The 18,981-nt window shown below is 46.8% G+C and overlaps 1 protein-coding gene across 1 annotated transcript in view; it reads right to left on the bottom strand.

Annotated features, from left to right (window-relative positions):
• PDE2A (phosphodiesterase 2A) overlaps positions 1–18,981 on the bottom strand; it is a 165,367-nt gene that overhangs the window by 98,673 nt on the left and 47,713 nt on the right. The window contains exon 2 of the mRNA XM_072610959.1: positions 16,855–16,939. Coding sequence (XP_072467060.1) covers positions 16,855–16,939 — 85 coding nt within the window. The remainder of the gene's footprint in view (positions 1–16,854; positions 16,940–18,981) is intronic.

Here is an 18,981-nt window from a genome sequence, read left to right as displayed (position 1 = left end):
GGGCTTCTACCCCAAGGAAACCATCAGTAAAAACAAAGTGCCCATAGATTCCTAAATATTTTCAGCAGCACTTTTTGTGACAGCAAAGAATTGGAAGCAAAATAGATGCCCATTAATTGGGAATAGTTAAACAAACTATGGTACATGAGTGGAATGGAATATTACTGTGCTGTAATAAATGATGCGGGATGAATGCAAAGAAGTGTGGGAAAATCAACCTGAACTGACACAAAACAAAGTAAGCAAAGCCGAGAACACAATATACACAGTGATTACAATAATGTAAAGTAGAAGGAAAGATACACCAAAAACTCAAAAGTAAATATAACTAAATGTAAAGATCAAACAGGACTCAATGAAAACACATGAGAGGACATTCCCAACCTAACCCTTCGTGGAGGTGGGAGGTGCCCAAGCATTTCACACTACCCCTGTTTCAGACTTTTTAACTCTTTTAATCAGTTGTACTGATTTTTTTTCTCTCTAGAATTCTAGATGGCTCTCTGAGAGGGGAAGAAGGAAACATACTTGGCATGATGTGAAAGATAGAAAATTTCAATAAAAGCTTATTTTTAAAAAGATTACTTCATAAACTTAAATGAGATTGCACAAAGTGCTCTGCAAACGTTAAAGCAACATATAAATGTTATTACTATGATGATTATTAATAAAAGGCTACAGTGATGACTAAAGAGATAACCAGGTTTTCTCAAGAACAAATCATGCCAGAGGAACTTCTTGTCCTAAAAATGTTACTAGGTTAAGAGGGGAATGCTACAAGTATAGAATCACAGGGTCATATAATGTGCCTAGTTTTTAACAAAACATTTGACAAAGTCTTATGCTGTTCTTGTGGAAAATATCAAGCTGTTACCTAAAAGGGGCAGCTAGGTAGAGAGTGGATAGGGCATTGTCCCTGGATTCAGGAGAAACTGCATTCAAATCTGGCCTTGGACACTTACAAGCTGTGTGACCTTGGGCAAGTCACTTAACCCTGATTGCCTCAAAAAAAAAAAAAAAGGCCCATCAATTAGAGAAGAACTTGGTAAACTATTTTTTTTTTTTACCAAAAGTTGGTAAATTGTAAGTTGTCACTAATGGTTCCCATGTGTCTGGTGAGAGGCTCCAGGGATCTGCAATGGGCCCACACAGTTTAAAACATTTAGTCAGAGAAAGAGATCCTGATAGGCTAAATCTAATTAGAAGTAAATGAAAAGGAATAAATGTAAAGTATTAGATGTGGGTTCAAGAAATCAACTAGACAAGTACATACCCGATGGAGGAGGCCTAGACAGATAGCCATTCATTTTCAAAAGTTCCACTTGAGACGAAGGCACGATATGGCAGTCACAAAAAGGTGAAATCCCATTCAGAGAGGCATAATGTCTAGGTCTAGGGAAATGATAATTTTGCTGGTCTCTGCCCTGGTCAGAGTGTATCTAGACATATTGACTATCTGTGCCCAATCTGTGGTGGATACAGCCTTCTGAGCTCCTATTGGTCTGACCAGCCGGTGCCTTGACCCCAGCATGGGGATATAATTTTGCTCCTCTTTGAGAATGAAGGACAATATCCATATCTAGAATATTGTAGTCAGTTCCAGAACCACATTTTAGGAAGGATGTTCACAGACCAGGGCAATCAGGGACAGTGAATGGCCTTGAAATCATGACATATGAGGATGAGCTGAAGGCTCCTGTCCTGGTCACCTTACTACATGACCCTGAAGAAGACACTTAACTTTTGAGGGCTTCAGTTTCCTCATCTATAAAAAATGAAAAGACTGGACTAGATGACCTCTAAGGCATTTTCTAGCCTTAACCTATGATCCTTAAAGGATATTGATATAAGAAGTAATGAACAAGAGCCTGAATAGGGTTGTTACGAAAGTACTTAATAAACCCAAGAAATTGGTGGTGGTTGTTGGGTTGTTTTTCAGTCATATCCAACTCTCTATGACTCCATTTGGGGTTGTCTTGGCAAAAATACTGGAGCAGTTTGCCATTTCCTTCTCAAGTTCATTGTACAGATGAGGAAACTTAGGCATACAAGGTTAAGTGACTTGCCTAGGGTCACACATAGTTAGTAAGGGACTGAGGCTGGCTTTGGACTCAGGAAGATGAGTCCTCTTGACTCCAGACTTGGCACTCTATCCACTACACCACACTGCCGCTATTTTCTCAACTCTCCCAGCCTGAGCCAGAAAAATAACATCCACAAAGACTTACAACCATGTAGACAGAATGAATAACAAGGGGTGGGGTGGGAGAAATAAACCTGAACATTATATAATAATGTTCAATAATTATATATTACATAATATAATGACCAAGAACTTTGGCTCTGGGGAAGACAGAAAATGTCCTTCCCTCCCTCCTTTGCAGAAGTGGAGGACTATGGATATGGAACACTGAAGAATTGGTTAGTTTTGCTGAACTTTTTCCTTTCTCTTTCTTCTTCATCCTTTTTAAAAAGGAGGGCTAAGGAAGGTAGGAGGGATATACTAAGAAACAGAGGAGACTAAAAATAAAAGATTTTTAATTTAATATGTTGTTTAAAAATAATCTCGACTTGCTCTTTGGAGCTGAATCTCCTCTAGGAAGTCCTTCCTGCTCACTCTAGCCAGCACTGAGTTCTCTTCCTCTGAACCCCCACATCCCTAAGAATATAAACCCCAACCTAGTTCTTGATTCTCTCTCCTGTCTTCTCTGTCCCTTGAGTATAAGTCTCCTCCAACCCCTCTCTAGTTAAGCCAAGAGAAAGGTAGGGCTCAGGGTTCCTCTTCTTTCCCTTGTCTCCCCTGCTGTGTGGCCAGGCACAGATCTGAGCACACAGGAAGCCTTGGATAAAAATCAGAGAGTTTTAAGGCCCCAGGATAAAAGGAAGGGGATAAGGAAGAGAAAAGGAGACAGAAGGAAGAGTCAGAGAGACAGAAGAGAGGAGAAGACTCCTGTTCAGCTGTTTGGGACCTTGACAGGTGAGACCCTAAAATAGTAGTCAAGCCCAGACATGGGGAGGTACTCCTACCCTATGATGACCACCCTACTCCCTACCCCCAGCCTAGGAGTAAGACTGGAAGCTGGGCTTGGGAGAAGAGACAGAAAGTCTTAGGGAGGAAAACAATGCAGCCCTGCCTTCAAGATGCCTAGGATCTGGAAGGGGAGAAAAGATTCCATTGTGAGAGCCAAGGCTCAGGCAAAGACAGTCTCTGCTCTCAAGGAGCTCCTGGTCTGAGGAGGATTCATACCCATCCCTTAAGAGAGTCCTGGGTTGAGGGGAAGGACATGGCCTTGGCCTGAGCCTGACCCTTGAGGCCTTAATAATGATAATGATGATTATAATAGTGATCATGATGATGAAATAACAATATTAATCCTAACTAGAAGCTAGGGATGCTGAGCCCAGAGAAGACAATGTTTGGGGAAACATGACTGTTGTGAAGTATCTGAAAGAAAAAAAAAATAAGCATGTATTAAGAACCTACATTGTACCAGGCACTGCGCTAAGGACTTAAAAATATGACCTCATTTGATCCTCACAACACCCTTGGGAGGTAGGTGCTATCATTATTCTCATTTTACAGTTGAGGAAGCTGAGGCAGATATAGGCTAAGTGACTTGCCTGGGGTCACCCAGCTGGGAAGTGTCTCTGGCTGGATTTGAACTCAGGTCTTCCTGACTCCAGGCCCAGAACTCCCTAGCTAAGGAATCCAAACTCTATTCCTGGGGCCATGGAAGTCATGGTGTTTTCCTGAGCAGAGGAGACAAAGATGTAAGCTGTGGAAAGGTGACTCCAGCCCCATGTGCAAAAGGGATGGAGGGAAGAAACTAGAGGTGAAAGGGCCAGTTTGGAGCCTACAGTAATGGACTGAAGTAGACAAAATAAGAAAAGCTTAGCCCTGGGCTCCAGCAATCCTACAGGGAGGAAGAAGAGAAAACAGAGTCACAGTAAAGCGAGAAGAGAGACTTCCAATGGAGAGAATGAGAAGAAGGAGGAGGAGGAAGAGGAGGGAAGAGGAAGAAAGAGAGAAAGAGAGAGAGAGGCTTCCAAGGGTCCAGGTGGAGATGGAAAGGAGAGGATAAAGTCAAAGAGAGAGAGGTTTCTCTAAACCTCCAAAGGTACAGGAAAAGATGGAGGAGAGAGGGCAGAGCCATAGGGAGGGGAAGAAGAAAGCCTTCCAAAGATACACACTTGGAAGACGATGATACTGATGACAGAGATGAGGACATCAGGAGGGAAAGACTATTTAAGAGCATGATTTTATACAGCCTAGAAGCGGACAAGAGGACTGAGATGAGAAGAAAATGGAGAAAAGTATCACAGAGAATCGGAACTGGAAAAGTCCTTACAACGTAGAGTCCTACACTGGCAAGCCCTTCAAAGATAGAACAAAGAACAAAGATTGTCAGAGCTGGAAGGGCCTTGGAATATGGAGCATTCAACCTGAAAGGGCCCTTGGAAGACAGAATTGGGAGCTGGAAAGGACTTTAGAACTTAGAACATAAAACATCAGATCTAGAAGGACTTCAAAACATCATAGAACATTGAAGCTAGAAGGCCCAAGTGCAGCTGCCTTCATTCTACAGAAAAATAAACTAAACTAAGACCCAGATTGGAGAAGGAACTTCCCAATGAGTCAGTGAACAAGCTGGGACGATGAGTCCTGTTTTTAGGCTGGTTGAGTCTGTACAAAATTCAGGACGGAAGCCCACTTCTTTAGGTGCCAACATAGCCTGGGCAATGTCTTGGGGGTGAGAGAGGGGCAGGGGAAAGTAAGGGAGGAGGTAGCAAGACAGGGTGAGTCTCTGGTCTGCCTGCCCAGAGCCCTAAACCTTGGGTTCATCCTTCAGCTGGGCTGCCACCTTTTGCCTCAGATCTCTAGCTCCATCAGGCATTAGCTCCAGGGGACTCCAGTAAAACCCCTCAGACTTTAGGCTCCCTGAAAGTAGGGCCCAAGTCTCCCTTGTCCTGCCTAGAAACCCGAATACTGGGGATATTCTGAGCCTGGCTGGGCTCCAGGGGGAGGGGAGATCTGTTCTGCCTCCCGCCACCCAGCTTCATCAGTTGTCGGCCCCCGTGCCAGGCTGGCTCGGGCGCAGGGGGTTGATTCGATTTGGCAGCTTTGAGCTGAAGCATGTGGTGATGGGGGGGCTGGGAGAGAAAGCAGGCACCCATCATTGCTCAGAAATAAACAGCCTCAGGGTTCTTAAGTCAGGCCTGGGCTCCCAGCTGTGCCCATCCTTAGAGCCAGGATCACTTTTGCCCCTCTCTAAGCCCTATCTCTAAAGAAAAGATGTCATTGGAGGCCATGCACTGGTGTCTGTATATGGGAATGTCTTTGTGTTCCTGTAATGCCACATGTCTGTGTTAGGATACAACTATGCATCATCCATCCATCTTGTGCATGAGTCTCCCTGAGGATGGCTCTGTGGCCCTGTCCCACACTCTACCATCACCACCATCACACAGCATTGACTCCTCCTACAACAGGGTCTTGGTGTGAGGCTGTATCTCCTACTGGGACTGTATCTCATAAAGGAGACTATTCCAAAAGTATCTCTAGGTGTGAAGGTCTCTTGGGATCTCTTTAAATGTGACTATATTTCTGGGCACGATTATCTCCAAAGGAGTCCTCCTGACTGGGGCTATATCTCTGGGTGCAACTGTTTCTGGAGGTTCTCTCTATATGACTATGTCCAGGTGTGACTGTAAGAGTATAATTGGGTGTGGTTTTCTATGTGGATGTGACTATCTGTAGAGGTCTGAGTATGACTTTATATCTAAGTGTGGCTTTCTGTGGGACCTCTCAGTGTGGCTGCAACTTTGATCTGGTTGACACTAGAGGTCTCTCAGAGTGTGGCTGTAATTCTGGAGATGGATCTCTATGAGGTCTCCCTTAAGAATTATCAGACCTCCAAGTGTGACTGGTTGCAAGGGGTAGTCTCCCTGAACGTGACTCTTTCCAAGGATCTCCCTAGTGACCCTTGATACTCCCTTGAGTGTGCCTACCCCTTGGGCTGTACTTTGAGTCTCCCCCACCCCAGCCCCTGCCCCATGGGGCCATGTATTCATGAGCCACTGCCTGTTTCTATCTTCTGTGTGATGACCAATCTCAACCCGGCCATGTCCGGCTGTTGAGGAAATGACAAGAACTTCCTCCCCATTCCTACTCCCCTGCCCTGGCTCCCCCCAAGATATCTCCACCCAAAAGGCAGCATCATTCCCTTGGGCAAGGGAGGAGATGTCAACAATGCCACCACCAAAGAGTCAGTGAAAGATCCTAGCACCTGATGGAAGAACATATTACTCTATGGTGTTGGAGGATTGAGATCCCCCCCACAATCTCACTTGAATCTCCTTCTCCAGCCTAATCTCTCCCTGCTCCCCAACAAACTGGGTCCAGATCCTCACTGACACTCCCCACCAAACTCACATACCACCTTCTTACCTAGACTGGCCTCCAGGTCTTTGCTTGCTTATACCCTGGAGGTAGTGTGGAATAGTAGAAAAACCACTAACTTTGAAGTCAAAGGATCTGGATTCAAATCTTCCCACAGATGCCCATTACCTAGCTGATTATGGGCAAGCCACATAGTCTTCCTTGGCCTCAATTTTCTTCTCTGTAAAATGAGGGAACTGGACTAGACAGCCTCTGAAATCTTAGCTTTCAGTGTCTGCTGATCCTGGAAGAGCCTCCCACTTCTCTCTCCCATTAAGGATCTTCCTCATTCATCAAAAGCCCAGCGCACTTTTCCCAGAAAGCTCATCCAGCATCCTCCCTCCTCATTACACAACAGCATTCCATTAACATTCCCATTCCACAGCTTGTTCAGCCATTCCCCAGTTGATGGGCATCCTTTCAATTTCCAATATTCTACCACCATGAAAAGGGTTTCTCTAAATCTTTTTGCCCATGTGGGTCCTTTTCCCTTTTTCATGATCTCTTCCTGCTCTAAGTTCCCACAGTCTAACAGAATCAGAGGCTCTCAGAGCTAGAAGGGAATGTGAAGACCACTAGTCAAATCTTCTCATTCGACAGTTGGAGAAAACTGAAGTCCAGGAAGGAGAAAGGATTTGCCCAAGGTTACACAGCAAGTCAAGGTGGAACTGGATCTAGAACAGAGTCCCGGACTCCCAGTCCTGGATTCTTTCTGAGATACTAAGTATGTGAGTCTCATTTCCCTGGTCAAAAGTGAACCCAGAAATCAATATACTCAGAGATGGAAGAAGACCTAGAGATCATTGAGTCCAAGTCTCAGAGAGTTTAAGTGACTTATACAAAGCCACATGGGGTAGCCAGTGGTGCAGTGGATGGAGCACCAGGCCTGGAGTCAGGAAGACCTGAGTTCAAATCTAGCCTCAGACACTTACTGGGCAAGTCATTTAACCCAGTTTGCCTCAGTTCCTCATCTGTAAAATAATTTAGTAAAAAAAAATGGCAAATCACTCTAGTATCTTTGCCAAGAAAACCCCAAATGTGGTCACAAAGAGTTGGATATGACTGCAAAACAACTGAATAATACAAGGTCACATAGCTAGTAAGCTAATCAATCAATCAACAAACATTTATTAAACATCTTCTATTTGCCAGGCACTGTGCTAAGTGCTAGGGATACAAAAAGAGTCAAAAAACAGTCCCTGTCCTCAAGAAGCTTATAATCAATGGGAGAGACAACATGACTTCCCATTTACCCTGTAAATATCATGTACGTACATGGTTATTGGCACTATGCTAAGTGCTCTACAAATATCTCACTTGATCCTCACAATAACTCTGAAAGATAGGTGCTATTATCAACTCCATTTTACAGATCAAGAAACCAAGGCAGACAAAGGTTAAGTAACATGCCCAGAGACACGTAGCTAGCTACTATCTGAGGCATGATTCGAATTCAGGTCTTCCTGCCTCAAGGTCCAGCCCTCTCCCTCTTCAGCCCCAGGGCCATCGCCTCTCACCTTCACTCCTGTACTAGCCTTTTTGCTTCCAAACTTGAACATCTGCCCAAGCTGCTACAATAAGTAAGCTTCCTAAGTCACAGGTCAAACTATGACCTTCCCATCCTCAAAACTCTTCAGTGGCTCCTACTGTCCATGGAATAAAACACAAGGTACATAGCTCACCACTCTAGAATCTCAACCATCTTGATGTCACCTTTCTTCACAGCCTTATTTTACTTTGCTTCCCTTCAAAAACTGTACATTCCAGCCAAAACGGACCATCTAAAATGGAGATAGTTTCTATTTACTATGCCTAACTTTCAGGGGGCACTGGAGGGAAAAAGTTCAACAAATCTTTATTAAACACCTACTGTGCACAAGGCCTTCTGCTCAGTTCTAAGGATATGAGCCTTTTTTCTTACAAATCCATCAGAGTCCCTGCCCTAAAGGAGTTTACTATCAAATAAAAAAGATATGCCTGCACATATATATATATATATATATATATATATATATATATATATATATATATATATATATATATATATATATATATATATATATAGGATATACTCAGTCTACGTGTCACAGGGTTAGAATGGCTCCCACTTCTCTTGTGCTTTGGAGGTTGACAAAGGCCTTTCCTTGCAATTTTATGAGGTGATTAGTACAAAAAATTATCAGCCCCTTTCTATAAAGGAAGACACTGAGAATCAAAGAAATGCAGTGGCTTGCTCAGGGTCCCAAAGTTGGCCAGTATCAGAATTGCCAGTGGCCTGACACCAAATCCAGAGCTCCTCCCACTCAGCCACATTCCCTGCAGGAATCCCCAATGATGGGAAGGAGCTTTGAGGGAAAGTGACTTGCTCAGGGTGACACCCTGAGTCAGGGACAGTGGTGTGCAGACTGTTTGCAGATGCCAAGAGGGCCGGTCCAGCCTCAGCCAGAACACGCGCTCCCCAGTGGCCCATGGAGAACTTGGCAAGCAGAACTCCCATTCTTCCAGCCCTGCTGATGACTGTTGTTTGGCTTCCCAAGCAGCCAAATGGGGGAAAGGAAGTTCCTGGGGTCAGTCGTGGGCCACCATGTGTAAAGGGGCTGCATCTCATTCCCCTCTGCAAGATTAGGAGCCCTCAGAGGTCAAGACTACGGAGCCCCACTCAGTCCTGCCACTCTCTTAGAGCAGCCAGGGACTCTGTCTCCCCTATCAGACTGGGGGCTTCCTCAGGGAAGGGGCTATTTCCCCAGTCAAATCCAGGCCTTCCCAAGGGTAGAGGCCAGGGTCCCACAGATTGGGGTGTCTCAAGAGCTAGAGCTATGGCTTCTTCCTCCACTCTAGGCTTCCCCGAGGACAGAAGCTGCATCTGTTTCCTTAGACACAGCACTTCCTAAATGCAAGGGGCTGCCTCCCCCTCAGACCAGGGGCTACCTAGGGACAAGGTGCTGTGCCTCCCCTTCAGTTCCTAAGCCCCCTGGGCCCCACTCCTCAGAAAAAGCTTCTCCCTGTCTCTCCCCATCTCCCCATCCCTGTACCGTCTAGCATCTCTAATGATCTGTCTCCACTGCTGCTTGTTACTTCTTTTTAATAACTAAAAATTGACGTTAACAGAGCCCGTGGCTTCAGCTGCCTCTAGGCAGTCATATTTAGAACCACAGGATATTACAATCTTAGGGCATCAGAGCTGGAAGGCACTGAGCAGACCATCAGCCAAACCCCTTTTTATCAAAAAGGGAGAAATTAAGTCCCAGGGTGGAGGGTGGGGAGTGGGAGTGGGGGTGGGACGAGAAGAGACTTAGCCACAGTCACATAACAAACAGCAGCAGAGGCTGAGACCAGAACCTGGGCCTCCTAACTCCAGTCCAGGGATTTGTGTCCCAGAGCCTCTGCTTTGATGTTGGAACAGCAGTTGGGGGTGGGGGAAGGGGAGGGATAGGACTTGTGGCATTGGAAACCTGGCAGCAGCCTTACAGACAGAGACACAGACAAGCAGAGTCGGACAGACAAAGACCAACAGATACAGGAAAAAAATGTATGAAGAGATAGAGACGAGGGCAGATATAGACACAAGCAGAGACAGACAAAACAAACAGATGGACAGATGGACAGAGACACAGACAAGCTGAGAAAGGCAAAAATCAATAGATGTGAAGGGATGGACATAGGTAGAGAGACAGGACAAGGGCAAAGAGACAGAGACAGAGAGACAGAAACAGGTGGACAAAAACAGAGACAGACAGACACAAAGAGCTCAATGGACAGACAGAGAGATGACTAGAGATAAGCAGGCAGAGAGAGGCAAGAAGACAGAAAAAGAGAGATGGCAAAGAGGGACAGACAGAGGAAGAGATAAGCAGAGACCAAGAGATCAGAGATAGATGAATAGACTGGCAGAGAGATAGCTGGATAGGGATGAGCAGAGAGGAACAGACAGACAGGGACAAGGAGAGACAGACTGACACTGAAATAAGAGAGAAGCAGACAGAAAGAGAAAGACAGAACAAAAGGGAGTAAATGGAGGGAAGAGAAGGAGAGAAGTAGATACAAAGATGGAGAAAAATGACACAGAGACAGAGACAAAGAAACAGAGAAGAAAAAGAGAACCACAAAGACAGAAAAAGATTCGAGGGAAAACAAAGGTAAGACCAGTCCTTTCTTTAAAGGGGTCTGTGGGGAGTGGAGGAGAGTACATGAGATGAAGGGTACCCTGGGAGATAACACAGGCACTGACACCAGTTGAGAGAGAAAGCTGGCAGGCTTGGAGGGGCCAGCATGGAGCAGGTCCCCAGCTGTGGCCAGGGAGCTGTTTCCTGCCTGTGAGTCCTGAGCCAGAGGGTCATTAATAATCCTTTCCACACCACAGGCGGCTGGGATCCAAGCCAGGGAGGCAGTGTTATACAAAAGGGAATAGCCAGGGCTGCCAGGCCTGAGACCTGAGTTCAAATTCTGAGTCCACCTTGGACTCAACGAGTGACTCTGGGTCAATACTTTCCTTTCTCTGGACCCCCACATTGTTGTTATTGTCACATCTGATTATTCATGACCCCATTTGGGATTTTCTTGGCAAAGATACTGCAGTGGCTTGCCATTCCCTTCTCCAGCTCATTTTACAGATGAGGAAACTGAGGCAAGCAGGATTAAGTGACTTGCCCAGGGTCACACAGTTAGTTAAGTGCCTAATGCCAGATTTGAACTCAGGAAGAGGAATCTTCCTGACTCTAGGCTGAAGCTCTAGCCACTGCACCACCTAACTGCCCAGGATCTGTTCATTACCATCTTTCAAATGGCAGTGACCTTCCCTGCCCCAGACACCCCGCAGTACAGGCAGTAGAATTTCATGGGTAAGGAAGCCTTTTGGACAATGGCCCTATAAAGCAGTGGGTCCTGAGGCAAGTCAATAAGCATTTATTAATCACTTATTCTATGAATTAGACACCAATCTCTCAGAAAGATCCTCCTCATCCACCTGTATCCACGAGGTACTGCTTTGGTACACTGGCCCCAAGTCAGACACCCTACTTAGCTTCTGTGTCCTCCTCTATCTCCCTCCAGCCCTTCCCCACCCTTCTCCTCCTTCAGGACTTTGGTCAACATTCCCCGACTCCAGGAAAACTTCCTAGATTGCCCTCCCCCTTCTACACTCCAACACACATACACAAACCTGATCCCAATTACTCCTCTCTCAACATTTCAGGATTCCATAACTCACTGTATACCAGGTCAAATGGCCTTTCTGGGTGGGAATGTTCAGTGGCTTTAGTTCCTAAGATTTTAACCTGTCCTTCCAATCCCCAGATTGGAAGCTCAAGGATGATAAAGTCCTTCTTCCTTTATATCACCTCATGAGGCAGCCAAACCCAAGGAAATAGGGAAAATAGAAATAATACTAAGTGATTTACAAATTTTAATTATCTCATTTGATTCTCACAACAACTTGTTATAATTATCTTCATTTTATAGTTGAGGCAAAGATTAAGTGACTTGCCCAGGGTCACACAACCAGTAAGTGTCTGAGGCTAGATCTGAGCTTAGGTCTTCCTGACTCCAGACCTACCAAATTATCCACTGAGCCACCAGCTACCTCTACAAATTCCAGACCTATGATTTCATTAGTACGGGCAAATCCCAGGTGAGGAGGACATCTTCCACCAAGGTAGGTCAACATATTCTCAGCTACCAGTGCTCAGGTTCTGAGACTTGTCCAGCCTCACATAGAATGTGTAAGGGACAGGACTCGAACTCACACCTTCCTGGCTTCAAGGTTAGCTCTCTATCCACCACCATACTGCGTCTCTGAACCTACAGAGGGGTTTGCTAAATTGTTACCAACTTTACTTAATATCCTGCCTTTAATATCAAAACCACTTAATTCCTTCCAACCTGCTAAGGAAGGGTTGAGCCAGACAGATAGCAGGCCTAGAGAGAGCTCAGGGAGATGGAAAAGTAGGGAGTGGTGGGGGGAGGGGCAAGATAGAAATGGAAAAGGAATAGGACAGAAAGAGGGAGACAAAAGGGGAGGAAAGGGAGGAGACAGATGGAGAGAAACATGGAGACAAGAATGGAAGGATGGGAGAGAAGAAGCCATACACAGAGACAAAAAGATGACAGAAAATAAAAATAGACACAGAGAGTCAGAGAGATGCCTGGCACACAGTAGGCACTTAAATACTTGCTGATTTGACCTGAGAGAGAGAACAGATGAGAGACAGAGAAACAGAAAAGAGCAGAACACAAATTACTCTGCTTTGCTTTGCCCCAGTACTCTGCATTAGTCCACAGTGATGCTGAGCAGAAAATGAGAAGGCGACATGGGGCAATGTCTTAGCTCTCCCTAACTCGGATCTCCATTATTGAATACCTTTCTCCTCCTACTCTCTTCCCTTCCTTTCCTCCCTTCTCTCCTCCTCTCATCTCTCTCCCTTCTTCCTCTTCCTTCATCTCCATAAGTGGTGTTCCCTTTATTACCCAAGTTGTTTCCTCTCCCTCTTTCATTCCTTCTTCTCCTCTTTCCCCTTACCTCCTTTTTCTCCCCCTCATCTGTTCCTTTCCCTTTCCCCTTCATCTCCTCATCTCTCCCCCTTTCCCATCATTTTCCCTCCCCCCTTCTCCTCATCTCCTGTCATCACCCCCCCTTTCAATAAGCTCCAATGGCTCCATATCACTTCCAGAATCAAATATAAAATCCTCTGTTTGATGTTCAAAGCCCTTCATAACCCCTTATCTTTCAGTCTTATTACACCTCCCCGCCCCACACCCCTTTGAGACACTGACAATGGCCTTCTTGCCATTTTTTTAACAAGACACTCCATCTTCTGACTCTGCATTTTAATTGGCTGTCCCTCATGCCTAGAATTCATTTCTTCACCACTCTCCTGGTTTTCTTCAAATCACAGCTTGATTCCCACCTTCTGCAAGATGCCTTTTCCAGTCCTCCTTTAATCCTAGTGTCTTCCCTCTGCAATTACCCCCAATTTATCCTGTATATATCTTGCTTGTACATAGATAACTGTTTACAGGTCATCTCCCTCATTAGAATGTACACTCCTTAAGAGTAGGGATTGGTTTTTGCCTTTATTTATAACACCAATGCTTAGCACAGTGCCTGGCACATAGTAGGTGATCAGAAATGCTTGTTAGTTTATCCTTCTCTGCTCTCTTTCTTTTCCCTTTCCTCTCCTCAGCTCCCACTTTCTCCCTGCTCCTCCTTCTTTTCCTTCTGCATTCTCATTGTTATTCAGTCATTTCAGTCGTGTCTGACTCTTCCTGACCTCATTTGGGGTTTTCTTGGCAAAGACACTGGAATGGGTTGTCATTTCCTTCTCCAGCTCATTTTCCAGATAAGGAATTGATGATGACTTGCCCAGGGTCACACAGCTAGTAAGTGTCTAAGATCATATTTGAACTCAGGTCTTCCTGACTCCAAGCCTAGCACTCTATCCACTACATGGATTCTCACCTCCCTCTTTTTCTTCATCTATCTCCCCTCCTACTTGCCTCTTCTGTCACTCCTTTCCTCATACTCTCCCTCTTCCCTTTCCCATTTCTTCATGTATTCCTTCACTCTCTCCTCCCCCTCCTGTCCTTTTCCTTTCCTTCTTCCTTCTCCCCTCTTCCTTTTACTCCTCCACTCCCTCCACCATCTCTGATCTTCGTTCTTCTCCCATACAACACCCCCCCAGGCCTTTACCCCCTCACCACCATCACCCACCTCTGTCCCTTGCCAGCACATCAGATCTGAAAAGAGGAAACAACAAAGCTCTCTTTTCAAAGCTGAAGGAAACAAGATTCTCCTTTTTCTTGGGCCTACCCCCCCCCCATTCCCTATAAGGAATTCCCAAAGGGGAATGGAAAGGAGAGGTATTATATAAAAAGGGAAGGAGAGAGAGAGAGACAGACAGACAGACAGACAGACAGACAGACTTGTAGAAAGTAAAGTCATTTGGAAGTACTGCAAAAGAAGAATAAAGAAAAGGATGTTGTGGAAAGCTCATTGATTTGGACCATGATTTGGACCCAGTTTCATATCAACACTGCCACAAACTTCCAGTGCAACCTTAGACAAGACATTTCCCTCTATGAACCTCGGTTTCCTCACCTAAAAAAGGTGGATAATATCTGTATTGCCTATCTGAGGAAAGTGCTTGTGAACAGCCTAGAGATAGGAGCCCTTGACTAGAGTTGATGTATCCTCTCCTCTCAGGGCTGGGGTCGGGGAGAAGGATCTCCCAAGGATGAGACTCATTGAGTGGAAGACAACATGCCCCAGGGAGCTCCCAAAAACTTAGAAAATGTTTGCAAACCTAAGCTCACAGGCTCTGCCTTCAGACTGACCTTAGGGAGAGACACTGAAGCAAAGAGAGATAGCAACTCAGAAAAGGTCACAGCATGTGGTGGACCAAGCTTTCTCCCCTCAAAATTCTAGAAGAACTTCCTCCCCCACGTTGTCATTTCTCCTTGCCTTCACACCCTTCACACCTACCGTCCCAACATACATACCTTTATCAACACACACCTCACACAAATGACATAAACAATTGATATATCACATTCACCCCACTCAGAGACAGAAGCATCCCTTGGACCTTAAATTTCCAACATTGGGGACAACGTATCTAACTAATAACATGAACACAAAACATGTGACTAAATATAGAGGCATATGGGCATATGTATCTTCTACATGCTTACAACACATCTACAACATAAACTGCCAAAAGGGATACACAGAGGACTCCCCCTCCCAAAAATCCCTCCCCAACAACATATAAAAAATTATCAGACACAAAACATACACTCATACATGGTTGTATAACCAGACTCACAATCTAAACTGCAAGGACACCAAAGCCTAGCCTTAACTGCCACCACACCTCATTCTCTCTCTCTCTCTCTCTCTCTCTCTCTCTCTCTCTCTCTCTCTCTCTCTCTCTCTCTCCTCTCTCCCTCTCTCCCTCTCTCCCTCTCTCCCTCCCATAACACACTGCCACACATATATGATACACACACCAACATTCAAACACCAACATACTCATAAACACTGCCCAGACTCTAGACATACAGTCCTGTCCCCAAGTGGACACTGTGACCCCATACACACATACATACACACAGAGGTATAAATGCATTCCCTCTAGGGCATTCATAGATTATAGGACCATAGATTTAAAGCTGGAAAAAACCTTAAAGGATATAAAGTCCAATCCCCACATTTTATAAATGTGGAAACTGAGGTGAAGTGATTTGCCCAGGGTCACAGGATTTGAACCAAGGTTGTCCAAGTCCAGTGACCTTTCAACTATACCCATGCTGACTCTCAAATCCATGCCCAACTGTCCCTTAAGTCCTACTTGTCCCTAAAGGAAACTTCACAGAGACACACAACACAGCGCAAACTAGAAGACACACATATACACCACATTCTGGTGGGATTCCCACCTGCCCATATCAGCACAACACAATACAAATACAACTGAAGATACTCTACACACACAACACAAAGTATATAAACCCAGACATAGCAACCATCAACACACAACATCCAAGACACCTACCCGCCCCCCCCCCCCCCCGCCTCCCCCTCTCCCCCCCCCACACACACAACAGCCCATACTGACACCTGGAGATACTCCCTCCAGGTGAAGAGACCTGTCTCTGAAGGTGTTATTCATCCCTGGAACTGAATGGATCTGAATCCTCTCCACCCCCACCTCCTTCATGGGGCAGTCTGATTCTCCCCAGTATCCCCTCAGGGAAGAAAGGGTTGGGGCAGAGGTCAAACAGAGCCACCGCCTCTAGTAGAGAGATGAAAAGGTGGGGTGGATGGGGGACAGAGAAATGAGACTATGCATGGGGGAAGGGGAGAGAATATGGAAAGAGGGAAGAAAGGAAAGGGGAAGGAAAGAGAGGAGAGGAAGGAAGAGACAGAAATGGAGAAGAGGACAGAGACAGAGAAACAGATGGGAGAAAGACTTAGGAGGGGAAGAAGAGAGGCAAAGAGAGAAGAAGAAGGGAGAGATAGGGAGTAAGACTGGTTCAAAGCAAAAGAGGTAGGAGCTTTGAGATCCAAGGATTATGGGGCTCTGGAATCAGGAATACGAGATTTGGGGATGGAGAGGAAGTAAGGACTTCAGGATGGGAAGAGTAGGAGCTCTGGGGCAAGGGGGTGATCTGGCGCTTTGAGATCACAGAGGATGATGCTTCGGAGTCTGGGTTTCAGAGGTTCTACAGCTCTTTGGGATGAAATGGGCACTTTAGGGTCAGGGGCTTAGGTACTTGGGAATCGCGCTTTGGGCGCTCTGGGATAGGGGGCTAGGTAGGGTACGCTGTTAGGTGCTTGGGTCCCCTGGTCCTATAAAGTCCAGCAGTGCCCCCCCACCCACCCACAGCGGCCACGCACCCCCACCCCGTGCCTTCCTTACCTGCAGGGTGTCGGCGCAGAGCTGCTGCGGCGGCGGCGGCGGCGGCGGCTCCTCGTCCGGCTTCAGGAAGACCTGCTGGCCCCGCCTGAGGAATTGGACAACGGCGATGAGGATGTGCTGCAGCACCAGGACCATGCTTGCAAACCGCCCACCTGCCCGCGAGCCAGCCCGGCCAGCGCTCCGCTCCCTCCGCTGGCCAAGCTCTCCGGGGCCAGACCAGCTGCGCTCCTCCCTCCGGGCCCGCCCCAGGCTCCGCCCTCCCCGGCAGGCCCCGCCCCGCCCCGCTTGCCCCCGCCTTCCCTCCCCCCCCACCTCCAGGCTGGGCTGCTGCCTTGCTCACACCCACCCCGGGAAAGTGCATCCCCCCTCCCGGGCGGCCTCTGCTCCCCCGGCTCCGGATGCACCCGCGCCCTCCGGGCGAGATTCCACAGCCCCTCTACTGCCTCGGCCCGGCTCGCGCCTTCCCGGGGGAATTCCATTTCACCCCACCACGTCTCCCCCAGTTTCGCGCAGCGCAACGTTCCGAACGTGGCCCGAGACTGCGGGTGAGATCGCAGGGCCCGACAGGCCTGGGACAGGCCGCGGGAAGCCTGGCAGTGGCCAGGTCTCGGGGTGGACATCGGAAATCCGAGACACCCGTCCCCTCCCCGGTGTGTGCCCCTGCACCGCCCTGGGACCAAGCCCTGGGCAGGGGGAAGGTGAAGCACCCCGCGTGTGGAGGGCTGCAAAGTTCAGCGAAGACGTCCCCCGGCCCCAGCCCTGTTCGAGTAAAGCTTACAGAGACTGTAATAGGGCGCTGTCCACACCAGTCCGGGCCTTGCCCTTTGGGGACCTTGGACAGCAGGCCCAAGGAGGCCTAGTAAGTGACCCAAGGGCATACAGCATAAGAACCCAATGGAGTCCACAAACACAGGGGCTCCTGGCTTCTCACCCTCCCGGTGCCAACACTGGGAAAGAGGTAGAATGTGGGGTGCGCAGGAGCCACCTAGAACCCAGCAAGTAGATTGTTAATTTTTCAGTGTGAGCATTTACACCTTGAAAATCAACAAAGGCCACAAACCAAGGCCTGACTTATTGCTCTGTTGGTTTCTAGGCTTAAGAAAGTGTTAGAGATTAAACTTAAAAGTGTGTCGAGCAACTTTCCCCCAGGGCAGGTTTGAGTATTTACCAGCACACTCTGGGGAGAACCAGAGAATCAAAGTTTGAACGTTTTGGGGGGTATGGGGGGGGGTCTCTATGGTCTTCAAGCCCAACCTCTCTGTTGTACAGATGAGGAAACTGAAACCTAAAGTGGGGAAGGGACCTGCTCAAAGCCACAAAGAGAGGCTGGAGGTTAAGTATGAACTAGAACTGGGGAAACACAACTCCCAGTCCAGAATTCTTCCTGTTATACCATATCATATTGAGGGAGAGAGCATTGATTAGAGGACAGAAGTGAGTGGCATGACTTCTAAAGCACAAAAAAAGTGAAGGTAATTAGGAGAGGAAGAGAAAGTTTACAAATTTAACCAGCAATGGAACCAAGAAGCTGAAGGCTTCCTCTAACTGAATTTCAGCTCCCATAATTCGCCTCTGCCCCCTGCTGTCCCTATTGAATCACACAACCAGGTTGTGTTTGTAGCCAGGGAGAAAAGAAGTCACTTGGAGGGGTCCCAAGTCATGCCAGACCCTCCAGGGTCATTAGGTTCATATGCCTAGGCAAGACTCTTCTCCATCTCTGAGGAAGGTCTCTTGGGTCATGTCTATTCCAAAGTCTCCCAACACTTGATTCAATGAAAGGCTACAGCCACCAAGCTCTTGCCTCTAGGCAGGAGCTCACCAGACTCCCAGCACAAGTAGCTGAACCAACAGACTTTCATCTGACATCAGCCCTTCCAGCAAGGTTGCTTAACCCAGTTTTTTATGGATTCAGGGCTCCACTCAACCCCCATATCTGTACCATAGTGTTCTTCCCCCCAACTTGCTCTTCACACAGAAAGCATTTGATAAATGTCTGTTATATTGCATTGTATTTTGTCTCCCTTACTAGACTTTTTGAGGTTAGCAATCATTTTAAACAAAAATCCTATAGTTCTCAACATGTGCTACATACTTCATGAGCATTTTACTAACTGGTTAGAATAATTG

Source organism: Notamacropus eugenii, chromosome 5 (genome assembly GCF_028372415.1).
Source record: "Notamacropus eugenii isolate mMacEug1 chromosome 5, mMacEug1.pri_v2, whole genome shotgun sequence".
Taxonomy (NCBI): domain Eukaryota; kingdom Metazoa; phylum Chordata; class Mammalia; order Diprotodontia; family Macropodidae; genus Notamacropus; species Notamacropus eugenii.
Note: the sequence above shows the minus strand (reverse complement) of the source record. Positions and strands in the feature narration are given on the sequence as shown.